This window comes from Heteronotia binoei, chromosome 5 (genome assembly GCF_032191835.1).
Source record: "Heteronotia binoei isolate CCM8104 ecotype False Entrance Well chromosome 5, APGP_CSIRO_Hbin_v1, whole genome shotgun sequence".
Classification (NCBI taxonomy): Eukaryota; Metazoa; Chordata; class Lepidosauria; order Squamata; family Gekkonidae; genus Heteronotia; species Heteronotia binoei.
Genome location: NC_083227.1, coordinates 139,768,793 through 139,794,731, shown reverse-complemented (window position 1 = coordinate 139,794,731; position 25,939 = coordinate 139,768,793). Strand labels below are relative to the sequence as shown.

Sequence of the window (25,939 nt, the reverse complement as noted above, 5' to 3'; positions counted from 1 at the left end):
GGTTTTTCCAAGAAATCTGATTGGTTAGCATCAGCTGAACAGAGAAAGACTTCTGAACTGGATACTGAGGAGAATTCAGTCTGATCCCAGCCCTAGCTGAGAAGAGTCCAATACTGACAGTTTCAGAATTCAGTCCTGACTGAGAGCAGTTTAACACAGACAGGAGAACTGGGGAAAGTTGGCAAGAATGAGTGGGTAGTTAGATGGAGACTCTCATTTTGGCCAAGGAAAGGGGATAGATCTTCTAAAGGGAAAAGGATTTTCCCTACCAAGTCTAAATAGGGTGATAGCTCTGAAGAGTGTAGCAATCCCTGGGTTGGTGTGGTTAGAAACTGCCTTTAGAGATCTTAAGAGTCCATTAAAAACTCAAGACAAGTACTGGTGTTTCAAGAGAAGCGGGGTTTGGGTTCTGGAAAGAGTGCACCAGCCTTCTAGAAACCAAAACAATTAGCTAATACTCAAAGTGTACTGGAGTGTTTGAGGAATACACTGGAACCAAAGCCTCTCAACACAAAGATTTAAGTATCTGAGAAAAGTTTAGGAAACTCTAATTAGCCTAAAATATAAGAACTAAAGTCTGTATGTGCACTGATTTTACCTCAGAGTTATCTATATTGAGTTACTTTAGAAATTTTACCCCAATTTCCCCTGACCTTTCCCCTCTATGTTGAATAAAATATTCTGTTAATTTGGAATATAAAAGCTCCCAAGTGCCATTTAAGTTAAAGAGGGCTCCCATTTCTTCCCTCAGATTCCTGGGCTGAGCAAACAGTCAAAATATTATACTGTGACAAGGTGGGGCAGCCAGAGTTCGTCAGGAAAAAAGAAAACACATTACCAGGGCAGCTCAGTCTGACAAGAAAAGAAAAACGAAGGAAAAATCTGAGGGAGGGAAGTGGATGGGCCTTCATAGTAGTCATCCATGTGGAAGCATGTCCACTATAGCTCTAGTGATCCACCTCAGCACAGATGCTATAGAAGCAGCAGATGTCTCAGGCATCTCTGAACTGGCGTCTGCCTCCCTAATGCTGTACTCCTTGGGCTATAACATAAGACTCCAAGTAGCATGGAATTGGGTATATACATATTTATTTATTATATTCAATTCGATTTATAGGCCACCTTTCCCTGAAAGCAGGGCTCAGGGCGGCCAATAACATGATAAAATACAATGTATTAAATTGAAAACAAGTTAATAAAACATTTGTTTATAATACACTGCAGATGGAGAGCATAATTTTTTTCAGTGTCTCCTAGGAGAGGTTTATGGAGAATTGGAGGGGTATGAGAGTGCCAGACTACTCTGTACCATTGCTGCCTCAACCGGATGCCTGGCAGAACATCTCTGCTTTGCATGCCCTGTGGAAAGGAATTAAAATTTGCAGGGCACAGATGTCATCTGGCAGACGGTTCTACTAGGCAGGAGCTAAGGCTGAGAAGGCCTTGGTCTTGGCTGAGGACAACCAGATCTCTCTTGGGCAAGAGACCACCAGTAAGTTCTTATTTTCAGAGCAAAGAGCTCTTCTTGGGGTATATCAGGAGAGGCAGTCCCAAAAGTATTATGAACAATTTATAGTACACCTGCTACAAGGCTTCCAGTAATGCCAAGCTACAGTGCATATTAAGATGGTTGCCAATCTATGCTCACTGCACCAAAACCAGTGTAGGTATTGATAAGTTAACTTCGAACTCTGAAACTAGTATAGCACTGCTGAATATCACCATTCTGCATAATTATGTAGGTATGCATAGGTTACATTCAATGACAGTGCTGCTCAATGAATGACAATACAAGTGCAATTAGATTCAAAGTCACTGTAATTAAAATCTAATGGCATATAATAACACTTGAAATAGCAAAGTTAATCATCTCAAGACCAAACCACAAAAACTGATATATATATCAGTGTCTGGTACAGTTTCCATTCTCTGTTACTTTTATATATATATATAAAATGGACTGGTCCCCACCCCTACACATCCCTTCTTGCTTGGGACAAGTGGATAAGCAGGCAGCAAGGAACTGCATTGATACAGAATGCATAAGATATGTTCTCATTCTGGAGTTCAGGAACATATGTACATCAATCCTACTGAAACAACTCACTCGTTCATTTATGCATTTTAGAGGATGATGCAGTCCGTCTAGTACATGTATAATAAGAGAGCAGGAATAAAAGGTTGCACACAGTTCAGAATATGGAGTGGAACTAAATTCCCCAGTCAATGTTTAGTAGACATGCTGTCCAGTGACCAGATGGCCCCAGTGTGTATTCAGTATTGCCACTTTCTATGGTCACAAACCCAGCCCTAGATTGGCCCTCATGGTTACATTTGTGACAATAAAGTACTATACCTTCACATTACAATGCTTTTAGATCAAGTTTGTGGGTTAATATTTTGGTACTCTAAACTTAGTTTAAAAAGTTCACCAGGGTTTTAAAAACTATATTCTTTTTGAGACTTCTAGGGTTTTTTTATTTAATTAAATGCTGCTAGTCTCCCTGTATACCAAAATAGCTAATAATTCAAAACAATTTCTCTATCACTAAACAGAATAGTATGATAATCAGCCCTTAAGTGGCCAAAAGTAACATGTATGGAATGAATTGATAGGGTAAAGAGGTGCAAACTAGCTGATATCATTATTTCAAGGATGGCAGCCAGGGGAAAAGTCACCTATAAGCAACAAACTAGGAAGGCTGATTTTCCCTTTGGGTTTTGTTTTGTTATCCAGAGCTTTTTTTGTAGCAGGAACACCTTTGTATATTAGGCCACACACCTCTGATGTAGCCAATCCTCCAAGAGTTTACAGGGCTCTTAATACAGGGCCTACTGTAAGCTCCAGGAGGACTGGCTACATCAGGGGTGTGAAGCCTAATATACAAAGGAGCTCATGCTACAAAAAAAGCCCTGGTTATTGCATACCTGAGCATAAAAAATGTGCACAGCAATTTACACTTATTAAATGATACAGGCATATAAGAATAGGATGCAACAACCAAGCAAGTGTGTATGTGTTTTTAATGAGGTATGTCCATGTTAATCAAAAAAGAGAGAATTGGCCATGAATCCACAATATTTTCAACAGCACTGGAATTTAGTCTCAAAGCAAAGATTACTCTGCTTACTCCAAACTGCATTAAAGAAAATAATGCCATTAAGTTTCATTCAGGGATTAAAATAAAGCACGTACAATACCTGTCAGAGAGCTGTCCTGATATAAAGGATCCAATCAGCACACCCACAAAAAACAGAGATGTTGTTAGGGGGGTTTTCCAGTCATCATCACATACCAGATTCCACTGCATGAGAAACAAAGTAAATTCCACATCATTTTACAGTGATATCAGGTGATAAAAATGATTGCGTTAATAAACAAGGGGCAAGGAATGTGCTATAAAGTTCGTCAGCCTGAAACACAGTTTAAACGCCTTATAAAACTTATGTCTGCCTCATGGAACTTTTACTCAGAGTTACTTCACAGCTGTAGCAAACTTATCTGCATGCCATGCAACAGAGGCTGTTAGAATAAATCAGCCGAAGCAGGGAAGGGGGTGAAGGGAATGATATACTCTTTCAAGTCTATATGGGGAAGGAAGCTTGGGTCGCAAGCCCATTGCTGTGATATTTATTAAAACATTTATATCCCTCCCACATGTCTCCATGGCTTAAGTAAGCTTCCAATACATAATGAAAACACCAAGCAACAATAAAACCCCAAAGCCCCCAAATAATAAAACCTAACAGAATATAATAAAATGCCAGCAACCTACATTTATTAAACAATACAACAGCTCAACAGAGCCTTCTAAAAGTCCAAGGACAATGCTTCCTTCACCTCCTCAGGAAGCCTTGTTCCATAAATTGGAAGCAAGCACAAAGAAAGCACAGACTCTTCATGTTGCCCGACAGACCACCTTTAATGAGGAATGATCAGGAGGAGATAATCTGAAGACCACAGCTGGCACAGAGGGACATACAGTCCTCTTTGTGTAATTTCAGAAACAGAACTGACATTTTATTTCATCATCTGTGAAACTGTACTATGGGGGGGGGAGAAGACAGGGTAAAAGTTTGTATCGTATTCAGGCTTCGGGTAAATATATAAAAAGCTGGAAGAGAGATGTAGTAGTAGTTAGGTTTCTCCAAACATGAAGAGAAGGCATACCTGGAAACCAGGGGTAATTGAGACTTCCTGTTATGTATCTAGTACATATTCCTGAATGTTTGGAGATGCAAATCTCTTTCACACCTATTTGTGCTTACTGAAACAATGTTTAGCTACATGTGACCTGAGAGATTGGAGACTCACTGGGAGAGTAGTGGTAGCCAATGAGACCTCTACCATGGAAGAAGTTGGCCCAAGGAAGCAATGGAGAAGCCATTAGGCCAGGTGGGGCCAGGATCTAATCAGCTTGAGCAAAAGTGACAGTTGATATGGGAAAGGAAGGGATTTCCGCAGGGCTTTCGAGCGGGTGAGGCAGACATGCGAGGGTCTTGGGCTGATCCTTAAATATGGCAGCTGAGAGAATTCTGCACTATTAGCAATCACGAAACGGAGGAGGAAGCGGCTAAAGGTCAAGCAGTTGGGAATGAAGAAACTGCACTGCTTGGAAAGCCTGTCTATTGTTGTGTCTCTGCGTGGTGAATAAAAACACTGGAAAGTAAGATATGGCCTCCAGTGCCTTTTTGCAAAACCTGATAAGACAGATAATCAGTGGATAAGTGGCAACCTCCAAGTGCTTACACCGCAGAAACATAAATTGTTCCACAAATCCTCCGATCACTTTACAAGACAAGAAAGAGAGAAGGGATTCTTTCAGTCTTTAAAGATGCTGAAAAAACCAGAGGCACTTGACATGGTAGCTTCAGCACAGCCACTATAAATTTTCAGGAGCTCTTTACCTATTTTTTGAAGCGCACAAGTAAATCACAGTTCACTAAAAAGAGTTGACAGTATTTTATTTTTGGGACTTCACTTATAGAGGCCAGTAGACGTCTTAGCCCTTCTTGAGAGCTCCCTTTAAGATGTTCCAAAACAGCCTTTTTGGTTTTAGGAAAAGGTCATCAGAGCCCCAACAAGAAAAGAGGAGGGATGCAAGGCTGATAACCACAGGTACTAACATAGACTAAGATATGTGGAGAAGAGTAATAAGAGGTCATTCAGCATCCTATAGAGTTGTCTTAAACAGAATTACATCTTCTAAGCTCACTGACTTCACTGTACTTAGAAGGGTATAATTATTAGTCATGACCTTAGTCATGACCTTCCCCCACACCATTCTCTTAACAAAAATAAGCAAGTCATTCTTTTGCTGTGCTTACTGAAGAGAAGAAAGCTTTCAGTAGGTAAACTGTGTTTTATATTTTCAGTCTTTCAGGGGCAGCCAGAACAAAAACAAGCTGTTTTTTTGAAGGTCTCAGTGATCTTACCAGCCACAATTTTTATTGTACTTTTTAAAAGTGCTTACAGAAAAAGAACATGAGACGACTGCCTATTTCTTCATATTGTCTGGAAAAAATGGGGTACAAGGGAGCAGCCCTGACCTGGATAACCCAGGCTTACCTAATCTTGTCAGATCTTGGAAGCTAAACAGAGTCACTCTTGGTTAATACTTGTATGAGAGACCACAAAGGAAGTCTAGGGTTGCTATGCAGAGGCATGCAATGGCAAACCACCTCTGAACATCTCTTGCCTTCAAAACCCTATGGGGTCATTATGTGGGTTGTGTCTTGATGGCAAAAAGAAAAAAGGAGTGAGTCAGGTGTATGCGTGTATCTTTATCTACTGTTACTCCAGTCTAGGACTCTACAACATAAGAACATAAGAAGAGACCTGCTGGATCAGACCAGTGTCCATCTAGTCCAGCATCTGTTTCATACTGGATACAGAGGCCAAAACCAAAGCCTTCCCTTGAAGTTGCTTCCTAGTCCTGGGTTTCAAAGGATTACTGCCTCTGAATATGGAGGTTCTCTTCACTAACCATGATTAGGAGCAACTGAAGTACTCTGACTAATTCAATGCAGCCACTACAGTTGCAAGTAAAGAAGCACAGTGATACCATGAGAACAGGCCTTTAAAATCATGGCCTTTTCCTCCCCCACATCCTTTTAAAATTTTAATATTGTTAACACCTAGCTTGACAAAGATTTCCGGTGATCTCAAAAGATTATGCTGACTTTGGTGTCATTGCAGTTGATCCCAATAAAGTATTAAATACATTGCAGTAGAAGGATACCTGGCTAGCATCTTCCCTTCAGTGGCCTCATTAGTGGCATCTGGAAACCAGAGGGTAGGTAAGCATTTATTGTGTGGGACCAAAGGCCGTAACAAGTAGAATGCACAACAGAGAACATAGACAGACTTCAGAAAAAAAACAACAACATTATAAAGTTTAAAGCAAATAAAACAAATTGGAAAAGCACCTTCCCTATATACAAATAAAGTATTTCAGCCTTTAGACACAGCTCTAGCCTGTATTTTCTTGGCTAGCATGGCAAATTGTACCACTCTATTAAAAACATACTAGTCTAAATCAGAGATAAGGAAAATTAGTCCTTCCACTGCAGGTAAAGCATTTGTGTCTTTTAAAATCTCAGTAAGAGATTTATTTCTGAGATTTATGTACACAGTGCAGAACACTATACAATGCCGAAGATCTTCTGGAACCAAGGCTCCACAAATACACAGACATGAAGGAATCAGTGTTTGTACGCAGCAACCATCTAAAATAGCAGAAGGCACAATTTGAAACTGCCGTTCTAAGACTGGAAAGTAATGTTGGACAGATAAGAAACTCTTCAAAAGTTCTTTTTGAGCAATTTGAACCAGGCAGAAAATCTGAAGCAAGAGATTGTGTTTCTATCCTCCACAGCCTTAAATACCCACTCATTAAATGAAACTGGGCAAGAGTTGCCCAATTATCCTCCAAGGAATAATGACAAATGATGTTGTTAGAGCCAGCTATGCATGTGGAATACAGCCTACAGCACTCAGTATTTCCAGGTGGTCTCATTCATTCAAGTACTAACCAGGCCCAACCTGCTTAGCTTCTGAAATGAGACAAGATCAGGCATGTTCAGAGTGTTACGGCCATAGGGATCTTTAACTGATTTTGCAAGTTGCTTTGAGAATTTTAAAAGTTGAAAAGTCCCTAAACAAATGTGCTAAATAAACAAAATGAACAGCAATCAGATGACATAGCACCAAGAAACAAAAATTTATTACACTAAGATAATGATGTTAGCAAAATGTTTAATGTTTGTCACTGAACAAGCCGTTTGGAAAGCTAGCCTCTAAATGAAGCTGAACATTTTAAATGGATGCTTCTCCCTTAGCCTGCTCTGTATTTAACCCTGAACACCTCCTCCCAGCTAACCCTACCAATCCTTTTGGGGTTCCAGCAGTATCCCAGACATCAAGATCAGGGGAAATCTGGACGTTAAGGCTGCAGGACCAACTTATTCCTAGCATCCACAGCCAGGTAAGGGAATGCAGGGCGCCTCAACATATGTATTTGGGGAGTATGGGGAGAGTGATTAAGAACCCCACCATATTCCTGATGACATTGACAAGGATGGCAACCTGAGCAGCCACTAATAATCTACACTTCATCAACTGATGACACTGGGTTGCTGAGTAGTGAACCCAAATCTGAAATAAGCTAGGCTGCTGGCCCATCATTAGAGTAAGATGTGAGGGCTAAAATAGTGGGCAAGAAAACTGGCAAAAGGGTGAAAGTTGGCAAACCAAATAAATTCAGAGAATAACTTAATTTTAAATGTTGAGGACTGTACAGCTATAACAAAACTGTGTGCACTGGTCCAAGATTCAGTGTTGAGCTCTTACAACTCACAGTACACAAACCTAACCTTGAACTTCTGCCCAGTGCTATCTTACAACATAATTGCTCTGAATGACTCACCACCATTACACTGAGAACTCCAATGCTGTTCATCCATTAAACCCGGGCTGTGTCCATTTGTACTGTACACTGTTAGTAAAAAAATATTACATTGCAACAGTTTTCTGCTCTCTCAGTGCAAGAGTTTTAGTACATGCACCTAAATGCTGAAGCAAAGAAGCTGAATCTGCTTCAGCTAAAGGTACTTTAAAATGGGAGTGTGTGATGTTTCCCCCCCCCCCCCCAAGAGACCAATGTGATTTAAACCCTAAGGTCCTTTGCCCTTCAGCTGCCACAGATGCAGGAAGTGAATCCATAAAAGCTGGGTCTCACAGTTAAAGCAAGATTTCTCTTAGGTGCTCTAAAAATGGAGATGCCTGAGTGTCTGAGAACAGTAAACTAGGTTTCTTTGTCTGACCTCAATAGGTCCTCATGGCCATAAGCAATAATCCAGGTTTGTGAGATAATAACCCAGCCTCTTAGGACTCCCTCATAATGTCCTCAACCTTGATAAATCAATTATGAGCCCAGAAAGGACCATCAAGCCATGTTTTGGCCTTTGTCAAACAGACACTAACTGATCTGCCACTTAATAATCTGACAACCCTGCCTCTGTTCCCCATGGCCTCACAAGATTCCCATCATGCCTCACTTCTTTACCATACTACTTCTCTTGAGTACACATCATTCTCTACTTACCAAAAGTTCAAATCCATCAATAGTAAGCAGAATTGTGCACTTGCGATCATCCCATCATAGATCTTAGTTCTGGCCCAAATTCAGCCAACAGCTGGACTCCCTAATGAGCCCTTCTAGGTACATAAAGAGAACCTCAAGCCTTCTATTTTCATAGTTGTCTCTTGAACCTTCTTCCTTCACTATCACCAAACTCCACTTCACCATCAGTTCCTCTTCTTCAAGACAAGCAGAATATGGCATTTCTCCCATTCCCATATTTTGCTCTCCATCCCAGACTAATCCTTCCATTTCTTTCTGTCTCCTCCTAATTTTTTTTAAGCTCTCCTACCTCTCATTCCAGACTGATCCTCCTTATCACAAGCCAGTCTCCCTTACAGAATTTATCTCTCCTTTGTCAAGGACTCCTTCAGTCCCACCTGGAATTCCTTTACCCCACTCCTTTTGGTCACTACAGGGCAAACCCTTACCTTTGTCCTCTCCATGAGTTGGTTTGCTTTGCACTAGCCACATGGAAGGAACAAATTTGGATTAAATGGGTATTGAGTTTAAAGTAATGCAAATGAGCACTAGGAAAGTGCACTTTTAAAAAATTAGATCACCATATGTAAATTACTGTTGTATTGTTGCTACTGAAGTCTTGCTGCTTTGTACTACTGTCTCATTCCCAGGGCTTTTTTTGCATACTAAGCTATACCCCACCCCAAGAGGGCATACTGTAAGTCTTGGAGGACTGGCTAAATCAGGGGGGTGTAGCCTAATGGGAATGTGTGGGAGCCTGAATCATAGCGTCCAGTATTTTTTAAAAGACAGTGTTCTTTCCTCTCATATGTCCAAGGTTATAGAATTAATCAGAAAAAACACACATAAAAATAAAACCAGCTATCTGGTCCATTTTAATTCTTTATTCAAAGAAGGGAAAGCTTCAAGCAAACGACAATTGCACATGGCACTGTGGATGAAAGGGCTGTAGATGTTTAAGAGCTGATGCAAAAATTATTAAATGAAATGTCTTTAAGAAAGCCCACTGACACTTTGAAATAGCAAAGACAAGGCAGAAATGTGATTTGGCAAATAGGCTATGAGGGAGAGCTGTGCCTAAGAACACAGGGTTAGATTACACCGAGAGGAAATATAATTTGTATGTGAATAACTTATTTACATAAGATCAAATGAATGTAAGAATGGGCACATCACATTTCCTGAATGCTTCCCCCACCCCTCCCAAAGCAAATAAATTCAGAACAAGCTCTTGTCGGAAGTCCTTAGGGCAATACAACCAATAAACCAATTACCCAATCACAAGAGCTATAGGAATACAGATTGCCAGCTATAGTACTGTGTCACACAATGTGTGGTAAATGTTTATGCACAAATACTCTTTTTGAATATCAGTAGGAATGATGCATCATGAGTATGCTATATAAGCCTTGCATAGTATAACTCAGCTTTGTATAGGAAAAATAGAGGCCTGTCTTATACAGTTATCCCTTTTGTGCCTATATGGCTATAATATTAGTTTCTGTAATACATATATATTTTTCAAGGATGCAGAGCCTTTTGAAATCATGTTTGATCCAGCTATTAAAAGTAAAGATGACACTTTTAAGATAACGAAAGGTGAGTCATGCTAGCAGCTGCTATCATCAAATATGTCATCCAAATTATTAGTAAAGCTCTTAATTCTGTAACATACCAAAGCTTAAGTTCTCAGTCTGTGCAGTATGTCATCCCCCCTCCTCCTTCCCATGAAGGGGCAGCAGGTCAAGGTGTCTCCTGGAACTGGCAGTGACTCACACTGTCAGTGCAAAAATCTGTGGCTGTTCCCTTTGCTTCCCACCTGTCCTCACCCAAATTGGAGCCTTGGTGTGAGTAATCATGGGAAAAGGTAAGAAGGTTGGAGAAAGACAGGATATTTCAAAGAAGATTTCAATGGAAAGCAACTAGGTAAAGGAGATTCTCAGATTCTGTCATTTAAGCCAATGCTGAAAGCTTTCAGCAGACAGTTATCCCCTTTCCAACATCATAGAACATAATTTATCTAAATCAGTGTTTCCCAAAGTGGGCAATATTGCCCCCCGGGGGGGGGCGCTGGAACAATCCAGGGGGGCAGTGCCTTAGGTGCAATTGAGGGGCGGTGCATAAAAATAAGGGGGCAGTGGAAGCATAAAGGAAGAAGAGAAGAGAGTGGGAGATGTCAAAACACGTTTCTGGAAGGGGTCCAGAATTTCTAATTTAGTGAAAAATTCCAATTAACAAAAATAGGGTTCTTTTTCTCTGCTACTTAGTGCGAATTCACCCAATTAGACTAGTAATGAGGACCAGAACTCCTTCCAATTAAAATATAAGAAAGATGCCGTTTATTTACAAAACAGAATTAAAAAAAATAGAGGTGTATAGACAAAAAAGAGACAGAAACAAAAAACCTTACTAGTCTATTCTAGCCAATACTTGCTATAGCTAGCAGCTTCTCAAGGTTGCTTGCAGTTTCTCTCTCAGCAATACAGTTCAAGTCAGGACAGTGGAAGCACTGAGACAATTACACAAACTTCTCTAAAGAGTTTCAACCTTTAGTTTGCTCCTCACAAGGTTTTCTGCAGAGCATCAAGCTTCTTACAATCCTCTCGTTCCCAAGCGGTTGCTTCTGTTGATTTCAGCCAACCACAATGCCCCAGACACGCTATTCTCAAATTCCTCTTCTCAGCAGGGCTTCTCTCTGATTTCACACTATCTGCCCCAGGGCTGCAGCTAGTGTCTGCTTTTTCGTACAGAAACAGAAACTGGGTTTTAGAGGTTTCTGTTTGCAGCACGAAAAAGCCAAAATTGGGTTTTAGAGATTTCTGTTTGCAGCACGAAAAAGCCAAAACTGGGTTTTAGGGGTTTCTGTTTGCAGCCCCAGGGCAGATAGTATGAAATTGGAGGGAAGCCCCACTGAGAAGAGGAGCTTGAAAGCGGCGTAAGACGAGTGGGGAATCAGTCAGAATGTCTTCTGCAGGGCCAGCCATGGAAGTAGGTGGGTAGGCCTAGGGTGCCACTCCGCCAGAGGGCACTGCTGGGCACCCCTTACTCCCCCTTTCCTTCTGGCACAATTGCACCAGCCAGGAAGCAAGCCAAGAGCCCCAGACAGTGCTGCCATGCTGCCACTTTTCTTCGCAAGGCAAACATTACCTGCACTTGTCAGAGGCTTCCAAGGAAGCCTACGAAGAGCACCCCATTTTACTGTTGCCCGCTGCTTTCAGGCTGAAAGTGGCTGGCCGGTGGCACCTTCTCATTGCGTTAGTTGGAGCTGACAAGGGAAGGGTAAATAATAATTGTAAAGAAATTTCAAAAATTCTCTGTGTATGGGAATGTTACTATGGTTGATTTTATAAAATAATTTTAGAATTTCAAGCTTCAAAGTGTCTTCTTTACAACATCTTTTACTCTATGTGCAAAGATGTCACTGCATCTTTTAATCCACTTCTTGAAGGTAGATTTCCAGGGGGCGCTTGCGTAACTTTTTTTCTGAAAAGGAGGCATTAGGCCAAACAAGTTTGGGAACCTCTGATCTAAATGAACAGCTCCTTTACCTTCCCACCCATCAGACCATTCAGGTAAGCCAATGTTATAAACCTGGCAATGGAGGCTACACCAGACATCCTCATTTCCTTGCTGCTTTCTAATTGGGACAAAAACCAGGCACAATTGTGTAGATCAGTGTTTCCAATTAGCAGGGTCATGACCCGGTACCGGGCCATGGACACCTCATTTCTGGGTCACAAGAAAAGCCAAAGCTAGCTCTGCCCCCAGCAAAGCTAGCCCCCCCCCAGCAAAGCATGACCTCTGCTCTGCTTCCTCCCTCCCACCATCTCTCTGTTGTGCAGAGAAAAGCTAGCCTTGGAGACTGACACAGGCTGCAAAGCCTGAGCTCTGTTTGGCTTCCTTCCTTCCCCCATCTCTGTGTTGTCCAGAGAGGAGCTAGGCTGCCTCTTCTTCCTTCTCCTCCCCTCCCAGTGTTTAAGTGAAAAGCTGGAGTCCACTGGCACTTTAGACTCATGAAGTGTTCTTTAAAGTATGAGCTTTCATGTGCCTTGCAGTATGCGCTTTTGGGGAGATTTCCCCGGGAGGCCTGAGTGGCAAAGAAGGGTGTGTGTGTTTTTTTCAGCTGGGAGGAGCGGGAAGTGAGCATTCCAGTAGCTATTTTTTTTACCAAATGACCCCTGGGCAGAATTGTTGCTGGCTGGGGTCATCTGATGGTGAGAAAGGCTTTTTTTTCCCCCTTCCCCCCTCCCTTTCTTTCTTTCCCTGCAAGTGATGCTCTGTCTGTATTCTTGGTGCTGGGAGGGGGGAAGCATCAGTGGGAGGGCTTCTAGTGCCCTGGCCCCACTGGTAGAAGTTCTGGTGCTTTTTGGGCATTGTATGAGAGATTTTTGGACTGCATAGTCCACTGGCCTGATCCACCATAGCTCCTTTTATGTTTTTATGTTCGTTCTTTCCATGTCTTCTTTTCCTCTCCTTCCATTTCTCTCTCTCTCTCTCTCTCTCTCTCTCTCTCTCTCTCTCTCTCTTTCTTTCTTTCCATTTTTACTGAATGAAACTTTTCTGTTCATCATACTGTTGTTGCAGACATAGGAGCTCTGCCAATGAAAAGTTGGCACCCCAGTTGTAGCCAGCTGGCCTTTCTATGAGATTTCTGTGTGAATGAGTGAGAGTGAGAGGTGCGGGACAGAAAGAAATTATTGGAGATTTGTCATGATAAAAAGAAAAGTGTGATTCGTCTTCATCTTAGTCCATGGATCTTTGCATGCAGTGGTGGGTTCCATAAACACAACTGTATACAACAATTTCCTCCAAGACACCAAACAAAGCACACATTTTTCATAAAGTAGATACTGATATAACTGCCTGACAGGACCTTAACATATTTTCCAGCTTTTGCACTGAAGAATGCCACAGTGCTGACTTACCAGACAGCCACCTTTTGTGGCCTGGGGCTGGGGGGGGGGGGGCAGAGAAGAACTGGCTGGCCATGTGCCAGCTGCATGGTCTGTGTGGATGGCCTGTCCCAAGGGAAGCCAGCTGGGAGCAAATCATGTCCGCACAGTGCAAGTCAATGAGGGCAGAGCTTCGGAGAAGGAAAGACAGAGGTTTCGTTCTGGCCTATCCCACTCTTCTCTATTTAAGGTGGTTGCTGTTGGACCATGCCCTCAGCTGGCTGCATTTTGGGTCTTGTTTAATTATCACACACGGCCCATGGGCCAGATCAGGCCCGCAGAGGGCTCCGATCAGGCCCTCCAGCAACTGGCTGTCATCTGCTTCATTTTTTCTTGCCTGCTTTTTTTTGTAGCCATTTTGTGTTTCTCCCCGGATAAGCCAGGAAGCAAAGCAGCCTTTCCCTCTCCCCCCTCCCTTTTTCCAAAGGGAGGAAGGGGAAGGAGCAGCCTCAGTCAATGAGGGAGATTGGCTCCATAGCTCTGCTGGGTGATTAAGTTTGCCAGGCTCAATTAATCACCCTGCAGAGCTACTGAGACAAGCCTCTCTTCCTTCTAATTAATGGCTGAGGCTCCTCCCCCTCCTCGTGTCCTGGGGAAGGAAAGAAAGAGCCAGAGCTTTGCATAGTCCCCACCATCAGGAGAGCTACAAAGAGTGCTTTTAAGACTAGCAACGTTTTAGTGAAGGTATGAGCTTTTTGCCTTGCTAGAGAGAGAGAAAGAGAGTTTTGTTGGGCTTGTTATGGGTGGAACTGGGTCCCCCTCCTTTTTTTCACTGTACTCATGCCCTCCAGTCTTTCTCAATAGGAAAGCATGTGGACTATTTAGAAGAGAAATATCAGCATTAGGCTGAGAGTGTGTTCCACCTCAGCAAATTTTCCTTAATTTTTCTTTCACATTTTCCTTTGATTTGGGGTCTTGAATTTAGACCTCCCAGATAGTAGGCTGACACTGAACACTGTGCATGGCTCTCTCTCTGTTCTTGTAGTTGTTTTTTGGGGGGAAATTGTATTTTTTTGTTGTAGTCATTTTTCTAAAATTATAGTTTTGTTGACAAGCACATAGCCCTCAGTCTGTGCCATGATGCCTTCACAAGTTCTTGACTAGTACGTGAAGCAACTTCTGTACAAAAGCTCACAATGCCCAGCTGCTTTACGTTCCTCTGAATCTTAGGCTCAAAGAATTGACCATGAGATGTCTGTAATGAATGTCAATGAATCAAAAGTAGGTTTGCAACTTACAAATGTGCACACCTGAACAGCACATATTCAAGACTGGTACAGCACAGACATTGTCTGCAGTTTTTGATGCAATAATTCATAGCAAGAGGTGACATTTATCAGAGACTGTAAATCAAAATATTGCAAGCGTGCTAATATTTTAAGCATGTTTTATTTTAAGTTTAAAAACATCTTTGTGTGTCTGTACCTAGAATTATATTTTATGATACACATGGCCCGGCCCGACAAGGTCTCATTTATGTCAAATCCGGCCCTCATAGCAAATGAGTTTGACACCCCTGGCTTAGGCAATTTAGGCACTGGAATGGATCCTTTTGAGGGGGAGGCTGGGCCTGCATGCCTGCCTCCCCCGGTCTGGGGACTCCCCTAAGGAGTCTTGGGGGGTATTCAGCTGCATGCCCAGCTGGCTCTCACCACCAGAAGGTGAGGGAATCACATATCAGCCAGTGCCCACATGGATCCCTGGAACTGCCACTCTGTGGTATAGCCCCTTGGCAGGTGGGCTGGTACACTGAGCTGCAGGCAGGTCTCCCGACGCAGGATCCACCCCCATGCTGCACCAGTGCACCTGCGCTATATTCAATAAAGCTCTGGCCTGTTTTTCCCTACCTACTGGTGTACTGGTTCAGTCTCACCCCCTCTCCACACATGGTTTGCCCCTGGGTCTGCAAAATATCACACATAGGTAGACAGTGTGATATTTTGTGTGATAGACTTCTTTGGTTGCTCAGTTGTCACATTTCCATATAAACTTGGAATTTACTCCTGGGAAAGGTGTTACCACAAACAGCAAGGCTATTTAAATTGCACAAGTCTGGTGAAAGGCAATTATATCTTATGAAAATGTATAGTAGAATCACATCCTTCTATGATTGCCATGACGTTAACTGGCTTATAAGGGAGTACCTCTGCTAGGACTGCACTACTTCTTACAACCAGATAATCATAGGATTTTCTCAGTCTCTTTCTTTTGTGAAAAGATGGGAGACTAGGCTGGGAGCAGTGGAGAAGAAACATTCATTCTGAGACTCATGACTATCTGTGGAAAGGACAGTACAAACAAGTCTTGGAGATAACTAATCAGATTGCCACTGACAGCGAACTGGTGAGAGTTTAGAAATGGCTGGAAAGAAAAGATAGTAAGCAAAACCCACAAAGGCAATAAATATTATGTAGAAATTCTTACAAGCTAAGAATTGATCTGCACTATATAACATACCTAATTCAAAGAAAGGAGAAGTCCATGTACTATCTAGTACAGAATATTTTTGAAACTGGTGTAGAGGTGCTGCTGGAAATAGAAAACGTTGGTATTATATTGCATAAATATCTGACATCAGAACAGGAATGGATGACTTATCAACATTGCAAATTTGTTGTTCAGTCGCACAGTCAATTCCGACACTTTGTGACCCCATGGACAAAGTCACGCCAGGCCTCCTGTCTTCCACCATCCTCCGAAGTCTGCTCAAATTTGTGTTTGTTACATCAGTAACACTGTCCAGCCATCTCATCTTTTGCCGTCCCCTTCTTTTTTTGCCTTCTGTCTTTCCCAGCATCAGGATTTTCTCCAGGGAATGCTCCCTTCTCATTTGGTGGCCAAAGTATTTGAGCTTCAGCATCTGACCTTCCAGGGAACAGTCTGGGTTGATTTCCCTTAGGACTGACTGATTTGATCTTCTTGCAGTCCAAGGGACTCTCAAGAGTCTTCTCCAGCACCACATCTCAAAAGCATCTATTCTTTTGCGTTCTGCCTTCCTTATGGTCCAGCTCTCACAGCCATACATCACTACTGGGAATACCATCACTTTGACTATACGGACTTTTGTTGGCAGGGTGATGTTTCTACTTTTTATTATACTGCCCAGGTTCACTATAGCTGTCCTCCCAAGGAGCAAACGTCTTTTGATTTCATGGCTACAGTCACCATCTGCAGTGATCTTGGATCCCAGAAATGTGAAGCCTGTCACTATTTCCATGTCTTCCCCTTCTATTTCCCAAGATGTGATGGGGCCGGATGCCATGATCTTAGTTTTGATGTTGAGTTTCAAGCCTACTTTTGTGTTCAACAAGAGGTTCTTTAGGTCCTCCTCACTATCTGCCGTTAGAGTAGTGTCATCTGCATATCTGAGGTGGTTGATGTTTTCCGCGGCAATCTTAATTCCAGCTTGTGCTTCATCCAGGCCAGCATTCTGCATGATGTACTCTGCATATAAATTAAATAAGCAGGGTGACAATATACATCCTTGTCGAACTCCTTTTCCTATTCTAAACCAATCAGTTGTTCCATATCCCGTTCTGATAGTTGCTTCTTGACCCTTATACAGGTTTCTCAGGAGGCATGTGAGGTGGTCTGGTACTCCCATCTCTTTAAGGACTTGTCACAGTTTGTTGTGATCCACACAATCAAAGGCATTAGCATAGTCAATGAAGCAGAAATAGACATTTTTCTGATTCTCCCGTGCTTTCTCCATAATCCATCGAATGTTGGCAATTTGATCTCTAGTTCCTCTACCTCTCCAAAACCCAGCTTGAACTTCTGGTAGTTCCCGATCGACATACTGCTGAAGCCTAGCTTGTAGGATCTTTAACATGACCTTGCTGGCATGTGAAATGAGTGCAATGGTGCGATAGGTTGAACATTCCTTGTCATTACCCTTCTTTGGGATTGGGATATAAACTGATCTTTTCCAATCCTGTGACCACTGTTGTGTTTTCCAAATTTGTTGACATAATGTGTGCATCACTTTAACAGCATCATCTTTTAGTGCTTTTAATAGCTCAACTGGGATACCATCATCTCAGCTCACTTTGTTGTTAGTAATGCTTTCTAAAGCCCAGTTTGAGAGAGAGAGAGCCAGTTTGGTGTAGTGGTTAAGTGTGCGGACTCTTATCTGGGAGAACCGGGTTTGATTCCCCACTCCTCCACTGGCACCTGCTAGCATGGCCTTGGGTCAGCCATAGCTCTGGCAGAGGTTGTCCTTGAAAGGGCAGCTGCTGTGAGAGCCCTCTCCAGCCCCACCCACCTCACAGGGTGTCTGTTGTGGGGGAGGGAGATAAAGGAGATTGCGAGCCACTCTGAGACTCTTCGGAGTGAAGGGAGGGATATAAATCCAATATCTTCATCTTCTTCTTCTTCATTTGACTTCACACTCCAGGATGTCTGGCTCAAGGTCATCGATTTCACTGTCATGGTTGTCCGGGATATTGAGATCCTTCTTGTATAATTCTTCTGTGTATTCTTGCCACCTCTTCCTGATCTCTTCTGCTTCTGTTAGGTTCCTACCAGTTTTGTCCTTTATCATGGCCATCTTTGCACGAAACGTTCCCTTGATTTCTCCAATTTTCTTGAATAGATCTCGTGTCCTTCCCATTCTATTTTCCTCTATTGGTTTGCATTGTTCCTTCAGGAAGGCCTCATCTCTCCTTGCTGTTCCACTTCCAAATATTCTCAGCTCCCAAGCCAGGATTCTGGGAATTGTAATGTAATGTAATGTAAAATTTTATTTATACCCCGCCCGCCAGAGCAGGCTCAGGGCGGCTTACAACATTTAATTGTAGTATTATGACAGGAAGGCCTCTAGTATTGAACACCAATTTGAGGGAAGGCATTAAAATCAGAGTAGACTGAAACCTACTTCAATTTTCAACATCAACACAACCTGTACTCTGAGCTAATCGGTAGTCTAAAAAAAAGCTTCAAAGCTTGCATGGGACATATCATTACATATAATTTATAACCAAAGTAGATTACCCACACATTTCATAGGTGCTGTGTAGAGCAGGTGTACATTATAACACCCAATAATTAAAATATGTTGATAAAATGTTGCTATTATGTATTCTAAATCTCATAATCATCTATCTATTGCTCTGCCCATTCCTTAGAGAGTAAGTTTTCTATGCATTTTCTCAAGCAATGCCATTCTCTGCTTAGCCATTGTATTTGAAAGCAGACACTGAGGTCCTTAAATAAGTAATATTGAATGTCAGAGAACTGTGCTATGCTGCATTTGATACAGCTGGTAATTCTTAAGATACTGTCATTAGTGGATGGCTGCTAATGGCCCTTGAAAAGGGATCCAAGTACTGTACCTAAATAAGAGGTGCCATATACACACAAACTTGTCATCACAGTCTGTGATTTTAACTGGCAATCTGTAACTAGAGAAATATGGGGAATAGAAAATGTCAATCACTGGAAGAGCTTCATTTTTAGTACTTGAAACAGGATCCTTTTAAAAACTAGTCAGCAATGGGAAAGAAAAGAGAACAATTCATTACCTGTTATAGATTCAAATACACTAGACCACTACACTTTTATATGACATTCAACTATCTGTTTTGTCAGATTACTCAGTTATCTGTTTGATGCTCACCATCTTGAACTCAATTCAAGATGCTGGTTCTTATCTATTAAGGTCCTTAATGGTTTGGGACCAAGGTACCTGAAAGATGACCTCCTCCCCTACTGTCCATACCACCAGCTGAGGTCCTCAAGACCTGCACTCTGTGCCCGCACCTGCAGAAGTAAGGCAAGTGGAAAGCAGACACAAAGCTTTTTCAGTGGCACAATCACCTTTGAAACACGCTTCCCTTTAAAGCTCACCTGCTGGCAACTTTCCTTTCCTTTAGATCAGGGTTTCCCAAACTTCCCCCCCCCCCCCATGACCTGGTTATTTTTACACTTCTCCTTCATGGCCCACTAAAATTCAGGGGTGGAGCCAGGAGACTTTGGGGGAGAAGCTGAGAGACAGGAATTATGTCATTTCCTGTGATGTCACTTCCAGGTAAAGGGCCAAGTGATGTCACTTCTGTGGCACTCCCCCAAACCTGCCTCTTCTTCTGAAGTAACTTTGTTTTCAGAAAAATCTCTCTGAAACTCATGCTGAGCCAAAATGGGGGTGGTAAGTGGGCAGTCTGCAACTTTTTCATATATTCCCAGGGTCTGCTCTTTCCACCTGCACACCTGCATGCACCTATCTGTTTGTGTGTTCTTCTCCAGCTTGCAAGCACTCCTAATGCCAGTGTTCAATTGCTTGCACCACCTACTCACCCCTTCCTCAACAGCACTGGCCAGTGTATGCAGTTGGGAGTGCTGTTGCCATTGCCATCAGGAATGCCAGCACTGTGTACCACCCACACTGAGCCCTGGCACCTGCTCTACCTCAAAATATGCTGATACATTTAGTAGGACCTTCCTTCAGCTGCTACTACTGGAACCCTGACTCAAGTTACAACCAAGTTTGCTTGGTTTCAAGAAAATCTTTGGACAGCTATTTTTCATACTTTTCCTTGACTGAAACATTGGGAAACTGCTGTGAAAGGTAGCAGAGAATTGTACTGCAATTAATGAATTAATTCCAAGTTATATGAAGTTCATACAAGCTTTTCTGCAGTTATCCCAAAAAGGATATTTATGAGGGGCCTGCAGCTTTTTACTGGCTGTGTTTCCCATGCCTTTAAAAGCAGCCCAGCTCCTCCCTGCACAACACAGAGAAGTTGGGGGATGGAAGGAAGGAAAACAGAGCTTAGGCTTTGCAGTCTGTGTCAGTCTTCAAGCCTAGCTTTTCTCTGCACAACACAGAGATGTTGGAGGAAGGAAAGAAGGAAAATGGAGCCCAGGCTTTGCAGCCTGTATCAGTCTTCAAGCCTAGCTTTTATCTGCACGACATAGTGATGTTGGCGGATGGAAGGAAGGAAAACAGAGCTCAGGCTTTGCAGTCTGTGTCAGTCTTCAAGCCTAGCTTTTATCTGCACAACACAGAAGTTGGGGGATGGAAGGAAAATGGAGCTCAGGCTTTGCAGCCTGTGTCAGTCTTCAAGCCTAGTTTTCATTTGCACAACACAGAGACGCTGGGGGATGGAAGGAAGGAAAATGGAGCTCAGGCTTTGCAGCCTATGTCAGTCTTCAAACCTAGCTTTTCTTTGCACAACAGGAAGATGGGAAAGGAAGGACGCAGAGCAGAGCTCATTCTTTGCTGGGGGCAGGGCAAGCTTTGCTTTTTCTTGTGACCCGGTAGTGAGGCTTCCGTGGCCCGGTACCAGGTCACGACCCTGCAAATGGGAAATGCTGCTTTAGATGCCAGACTAAAATGTTTTATTTTACCCAGGTTTTTATCTAACAACATCTTTTTTGCTGTTTTCTGGTTTGCTTATACTAATGTTTTAATTATCATTTTAGAGCACGCCATTTAATGTGCATTTATGCTTTGGCTTGCTTTTGTTGGCTATTTTAATGGAAATATTTTTAATTAACGTGGCCAAGTTTATTTACATTATTGATATGACGTGTTTTATTGATATATTTTGTTGTTGTTTTTATCATCTGTTTGCTTGGCTTTGTTTTACTATTCTGAGTACATGGTGTGGTAGCATAACAATTTTTGCAATGAATAAAGCAGCTAAGTGAATGTATTTTTCTAACTATTCCTATGTATAAGTTAAAATGCACAAAATATAAGTGTATGAGAAAGTCATACCCTGCTTCAACAGATGATGTATAAACTCACTGATGGAAGACATATATTCTACATAGACCTTATCTTAGAAACAAATTTGTACACTAACCTTATTATATTTGATGCCCCTTAACCCACAAGTGTTCCCACACAAAAAGAAGGAAAGCAGATCCAATTAATACTATTCCATTCTTTAAAAACAAACCACTAGATACTCACTCTGAAGGGTCCTTCTCCTCTGAGGAAAGGGGGACATTCTGATTGGGTGATTCCCACCACTGGAGGCAGGAACTAATTTTTTAACTTCCTGTCTCTAGTGCTGTGGGAGTTACCCTTTCCAGTTTGGCAAATCTCATAGCAGTCTATTGTACAGTATGGTATCTTTAGATAGGAGAAAAAGGAAAGAACGAGAGAGAGAAAAGCTGAGACAAGAGGAGAATCCAGCATGACATCTCTCTAGCGATGACTCTGGGGGAGACAAGATGTCCTCCTTTCCTTTGTGTTTAAGATTAGGGTTTTCCTACTAGCCCCTTTTCTCTGGCAAAATCATTATTATCTTCTCTTTAAGATCAATAACTATATCTTTTGCCATGCTTAGGTCCTTTCAAGTACTACTTCAAGCCATTTGCCAAATTCTTATCTTTCAGATTCACAATCTCTTCAATGCTGGATATTAAGCTTATAAATAGAGAGCTAATTCCCTAGTTAAGTTCTGTTTCTTTGTTTTATACACAAAAACTGATTGAACTATTGTAACAGTCTCCTCCAGGGTCTATCCTTTTTCCAAAGCCACATCACACTGGCTCTGAAAGACTCTTCTCACACTAGAGAGCCTCCCAAGCCACTACTCTCTTCTCCAAACAACTTCCCAAATGCCTGTCACACTCCCCTCTACAGTTAGCTGCAGTCTCCCAATCAGAGTGAGTTCCATGAGCTGCCAATCATTTCAGCTAACTCACTCTCTCCCAAGCAGCATTACCAAAAGCATGCATCTGCTTGATGTCCATCACAGTGATCCTTAGGACGGATCCTACCTTTCTATCTAAGGCATCATCTTTGTTCCATAGGACTCAAGAAATCTATCTACCCACTTTTTGCTCACAACCTAAACATCTGAAGGAGTTTGTTTGGCATCCCTTAGATGCCCAAAGAGCACACAAGGTGTACATTGTAAGAACTGAGTCAGTCAGAAAGACAGAAGCATGTTTATCAACATCCCACCCCCCAAGGTAGGGGAGAGGATGCCCAAAGCTTCCATTAGCAGAGTTCTCAAGTCATGTGCTGTGGAGGTGTATACTTTCCTAAGGGAATCACAGCTCATTTACTTCACAGCACCTCTACTAACTCAGCCTTCCTTAACTGAGCTTCTGTAGAAGAAGTATGCAGAGCAGGTACATTGTTGTCTATTTTGACTTTTATTAGTCATTATGAACTGAACACATTGGCTTCAACTGATGCAGCCTTTGGCAGAAGAGTTCTACAGCACATCATTACTTCTGATGATGATGATGACCCACCCATTCTCTGATGATGATGATGACCCAGACACTGCTCTGGGTGGTCCCATAGAGAGATGTCCTCCACCTCAGAGGAAGAATGGTCCATTGGCACTTACTGTGAGGGGTCCTTCTCCTCTCGAGAGCATTTCCAATTCAGTAATTAAACTTATTCTATATCTTAATTAATCTATCACTCTTACAATTTAATACCTGCTGAAGCTTAAATTCTCTAAGAATCTAATTCCCAACTTTCTTCTTCTCTTTCTAAATTCTACCAGCCCACATCTTTTATGTTAGAGATCTCTAACTCCAATATTGACTTGCCCTGCACAGAGACAGCCTCTTGGCTCTCTGATGCAAGCAAGCAACTCCTGAGAAAATTCCAGGGTTTATAAAGGCTTTCCTTGAGAAACTTTCTCACATCTCCAGGCCATTTTTTGTAGAAAGCGCCCAGCAGGAACTCATTTGCATATTAGGCCACACTCCCTGATGCCAAGCCAGCTGGAACTGCGTTCCTGCTCAAAAAAAAAGCCCTCCTCATCTCTAATCTTATCTTACTCCCAGGACCTTTTCTCACCAGCTGCACTAGCAGATGGTGTCTCACATTTGCCAATGTCCAGCTATCTTTAGATCTGATGATGGGATCAGCTGAGATCTGGTGAGAACCTTCTCTTTATCTGATCTGTTCCAATCACCTTAATCAAAACATCTCTTCAGCCAGAATCATTTTTTCTAGGTCTAAGATAACTCTCTGCTACTGAGCTACTTTCAGCCAAGTCTAGGCCTTTTCTAAGTGCTATAAGCAATATAAATGGCTTAAATCCCTCATGGGCTGTATTCATAAGAGAACCAACCAAAATTTTTCTGCAACAATATCACAACCAATTTACATAAATACTAACTGCAGTTATTTCACCAAAAAGTACAGAAACTAAGAAACTAATTTTTGTCTCCCATTATCCTTTTTATGTTTTCAAAATTAACAAACCTGATTTCATGATAAAGTAACTGCCAAACAGAAAAAAAACCCTGTTTTACTGATCATCTAAAGTCAAAATATCACTGCTTCATGTTAGTAATTAACTAGGAACCAAGTCATTCTGTCATGTAGCCAAACTTACCACAGGACAAAGTCTTGCTGAAATTTGAAATAAAGTGTTGTTTACTGATGCTGAAGCAGGGTATAGACTCCTCTATTTACAACTGAGCTTGTCTTTCTACAATTGCCAAATCCCTCAACTGCATTGTTACCTACTGTGTGCACGGGCATGATTCTTCCATGAACAATTACTTAGTTTGACAGTAACACCTGAAGATACAGTAGTATGATTACGCCATACAATAGGATGTGACCAGGAATGGGAATCCTGTGTGTGGTTCCCATACCCAATCCAGTTGTCTTTTATTTCTTCCATAAATTACTGAAGCTATGGAATTTGTGCCACTTGTACAGGGATTAAAAGTCCAATGCAGGTTCCTAAAATAAGCACTGTTCATACGGTGAAAGATTATAAACTAGAAATGAAAGTAAGCAGACAACACTGAAAGTTGCACAAAGAATTTGTAACACCTGGCAACCATTTTCAGAACAATGACAAATCAACTCAAAGCATGAAAATATACCATTGTTATCTCCAAATAGGAAACATCAGTGCCTGCATTAGCACTGCTTTCCTTAGGGGCACAGCACTCTGTTCATAAGACTTTATTCCATTACACAATCTAAACTCGCTAATTAGCCTAGCTCTTAGCTTCCACCAGTCCCAGGCTATTGTTTGGCTTTGCAGTCTTACAGCACGAACACAAAATAGGATCTTAGACTTGCATATCCCTGGGAAATGTCTAGGTTCAGAAATACAAGTGAAATATACCTTTCTATTCTAAACATATTGAAACCATGGAAGCAAACAGCATATTCCACGCACACTCACTGCCACACCACCCATTGCTGCTTCTGCATCAGAGGTGCGTTTTTGCACCCCCAGGTGGAAGAAGACGTAACTATGAACAGAATTTAAAAATGGACATCTATCTTTCAGAACTCTTAGCCTCTTCCTGTTGTTCCTATCCCCTTCTTTTGTGATGTTGGATCTGCCAAGTGTCACAACTAGGGATGGGCACAGAACACAAAAACGGTGGTTCATTTCATTTTGTAGTTCATTGGGTCGCCCAATTCGGCGGTTCAGTTTGTTTCACATTTTTTCCAATTTCTCAAACAATTTGTGGTTCGTTGGTTAGTTCAGTTTGGGAAGGCACAGAACAATCCCCAAGTGGCTAGAGATGCCAAACTTGCAGCAAACTCTTCAATGGACACTCCTCTACCTGTTCTTCCAAGTTTGGAGCAAACTGGATTTCGGGGCCAAGCTACAGCCCTCCAAAGCAGGTGCCCCCAGTAAACTCCTTTCCTAGGAGTATGTCAAGCTGGGGAAAGAAAGGGAAGTCGCCCTGCAGCTTCTGGTCCATTTGACCCCCAGCAAGCTTGGAAACTGACTAGAAGTAGCAGCTCCACTTCTCCCCAGCCCATGCTTCTGTTCAGTTTTCAGTGAAACTGATTAGAAGCCACAGGGAGTTGGGGAAAACTGAACTGTAGCTTCTAGTCAGTTTCACTAGAAACTGACCAGAAGTACGGGGGTGGGGGGGCAGGAAGAACAGAGCCCTCATTTCTAGTCAGTTTCACTGGAAAATGACCAGAAGCGCAGGGGGCTGGGGAATCACACCAGCGCAAGGCTGTCTGGAAAAACAAAGCAAACAACATGACAAGAAAAAAGGCCAGTTCACTTTCATGTTTGGGTGTGGCAGGCTCAGACTAACCAGTTCAAATGAACCATGAATCAGTCATTTTTAGCTTGAATCAAGATTTGTCGTTTGGTTCATGCCCATCCCCAGTCACAACCCTCCCTTTCCTCCTTGCTAGCTGAGCAGTGGTTAGCTACTCTGTGGCTCCGCAGGCAAGAGTAAAAAGCCCTTAAGGACTAAAGGTGCTGGGAAGGGCAAGATTAAGGAATTTAGTTCTGTCCCACTCCCTACACTGGCTACAGGGACCATATGGATGCTTTTTAACCCTTTAACCCCACATTTTATTTCCTTTATTATAGTGGTTGGAAATAACTAGTAATTGCTATTGAGTGAAAATCAAAAGTCAAAGTCACAATTGTAGTCAAAGCA

General features: G+C 42.2%; 1 protein-coding gene across 1 annotated transcript in view; it reads right to left on the bottom strand.

Moving 5' to 3' along the window:
- Positions 1 to 25,939, bottom strand: part of SLC22A4 (solute carrier family 22 member 4) — a 95,529-nt gene that overhangs the window by 45,606 nt on the left and 23,984 nt on the right. Inside the window, exon 2 of the mRNA XM_060240499.1 lies at positions 3,202 to 3,305. Coding sequence (XP_060096482.1) covers positions 3,202 to 3,305 — 104 coding nt within the window. The remainder of the gene's footprint in view (positions 1 to 3,201; positions 3,306 to 25,939) is intronic.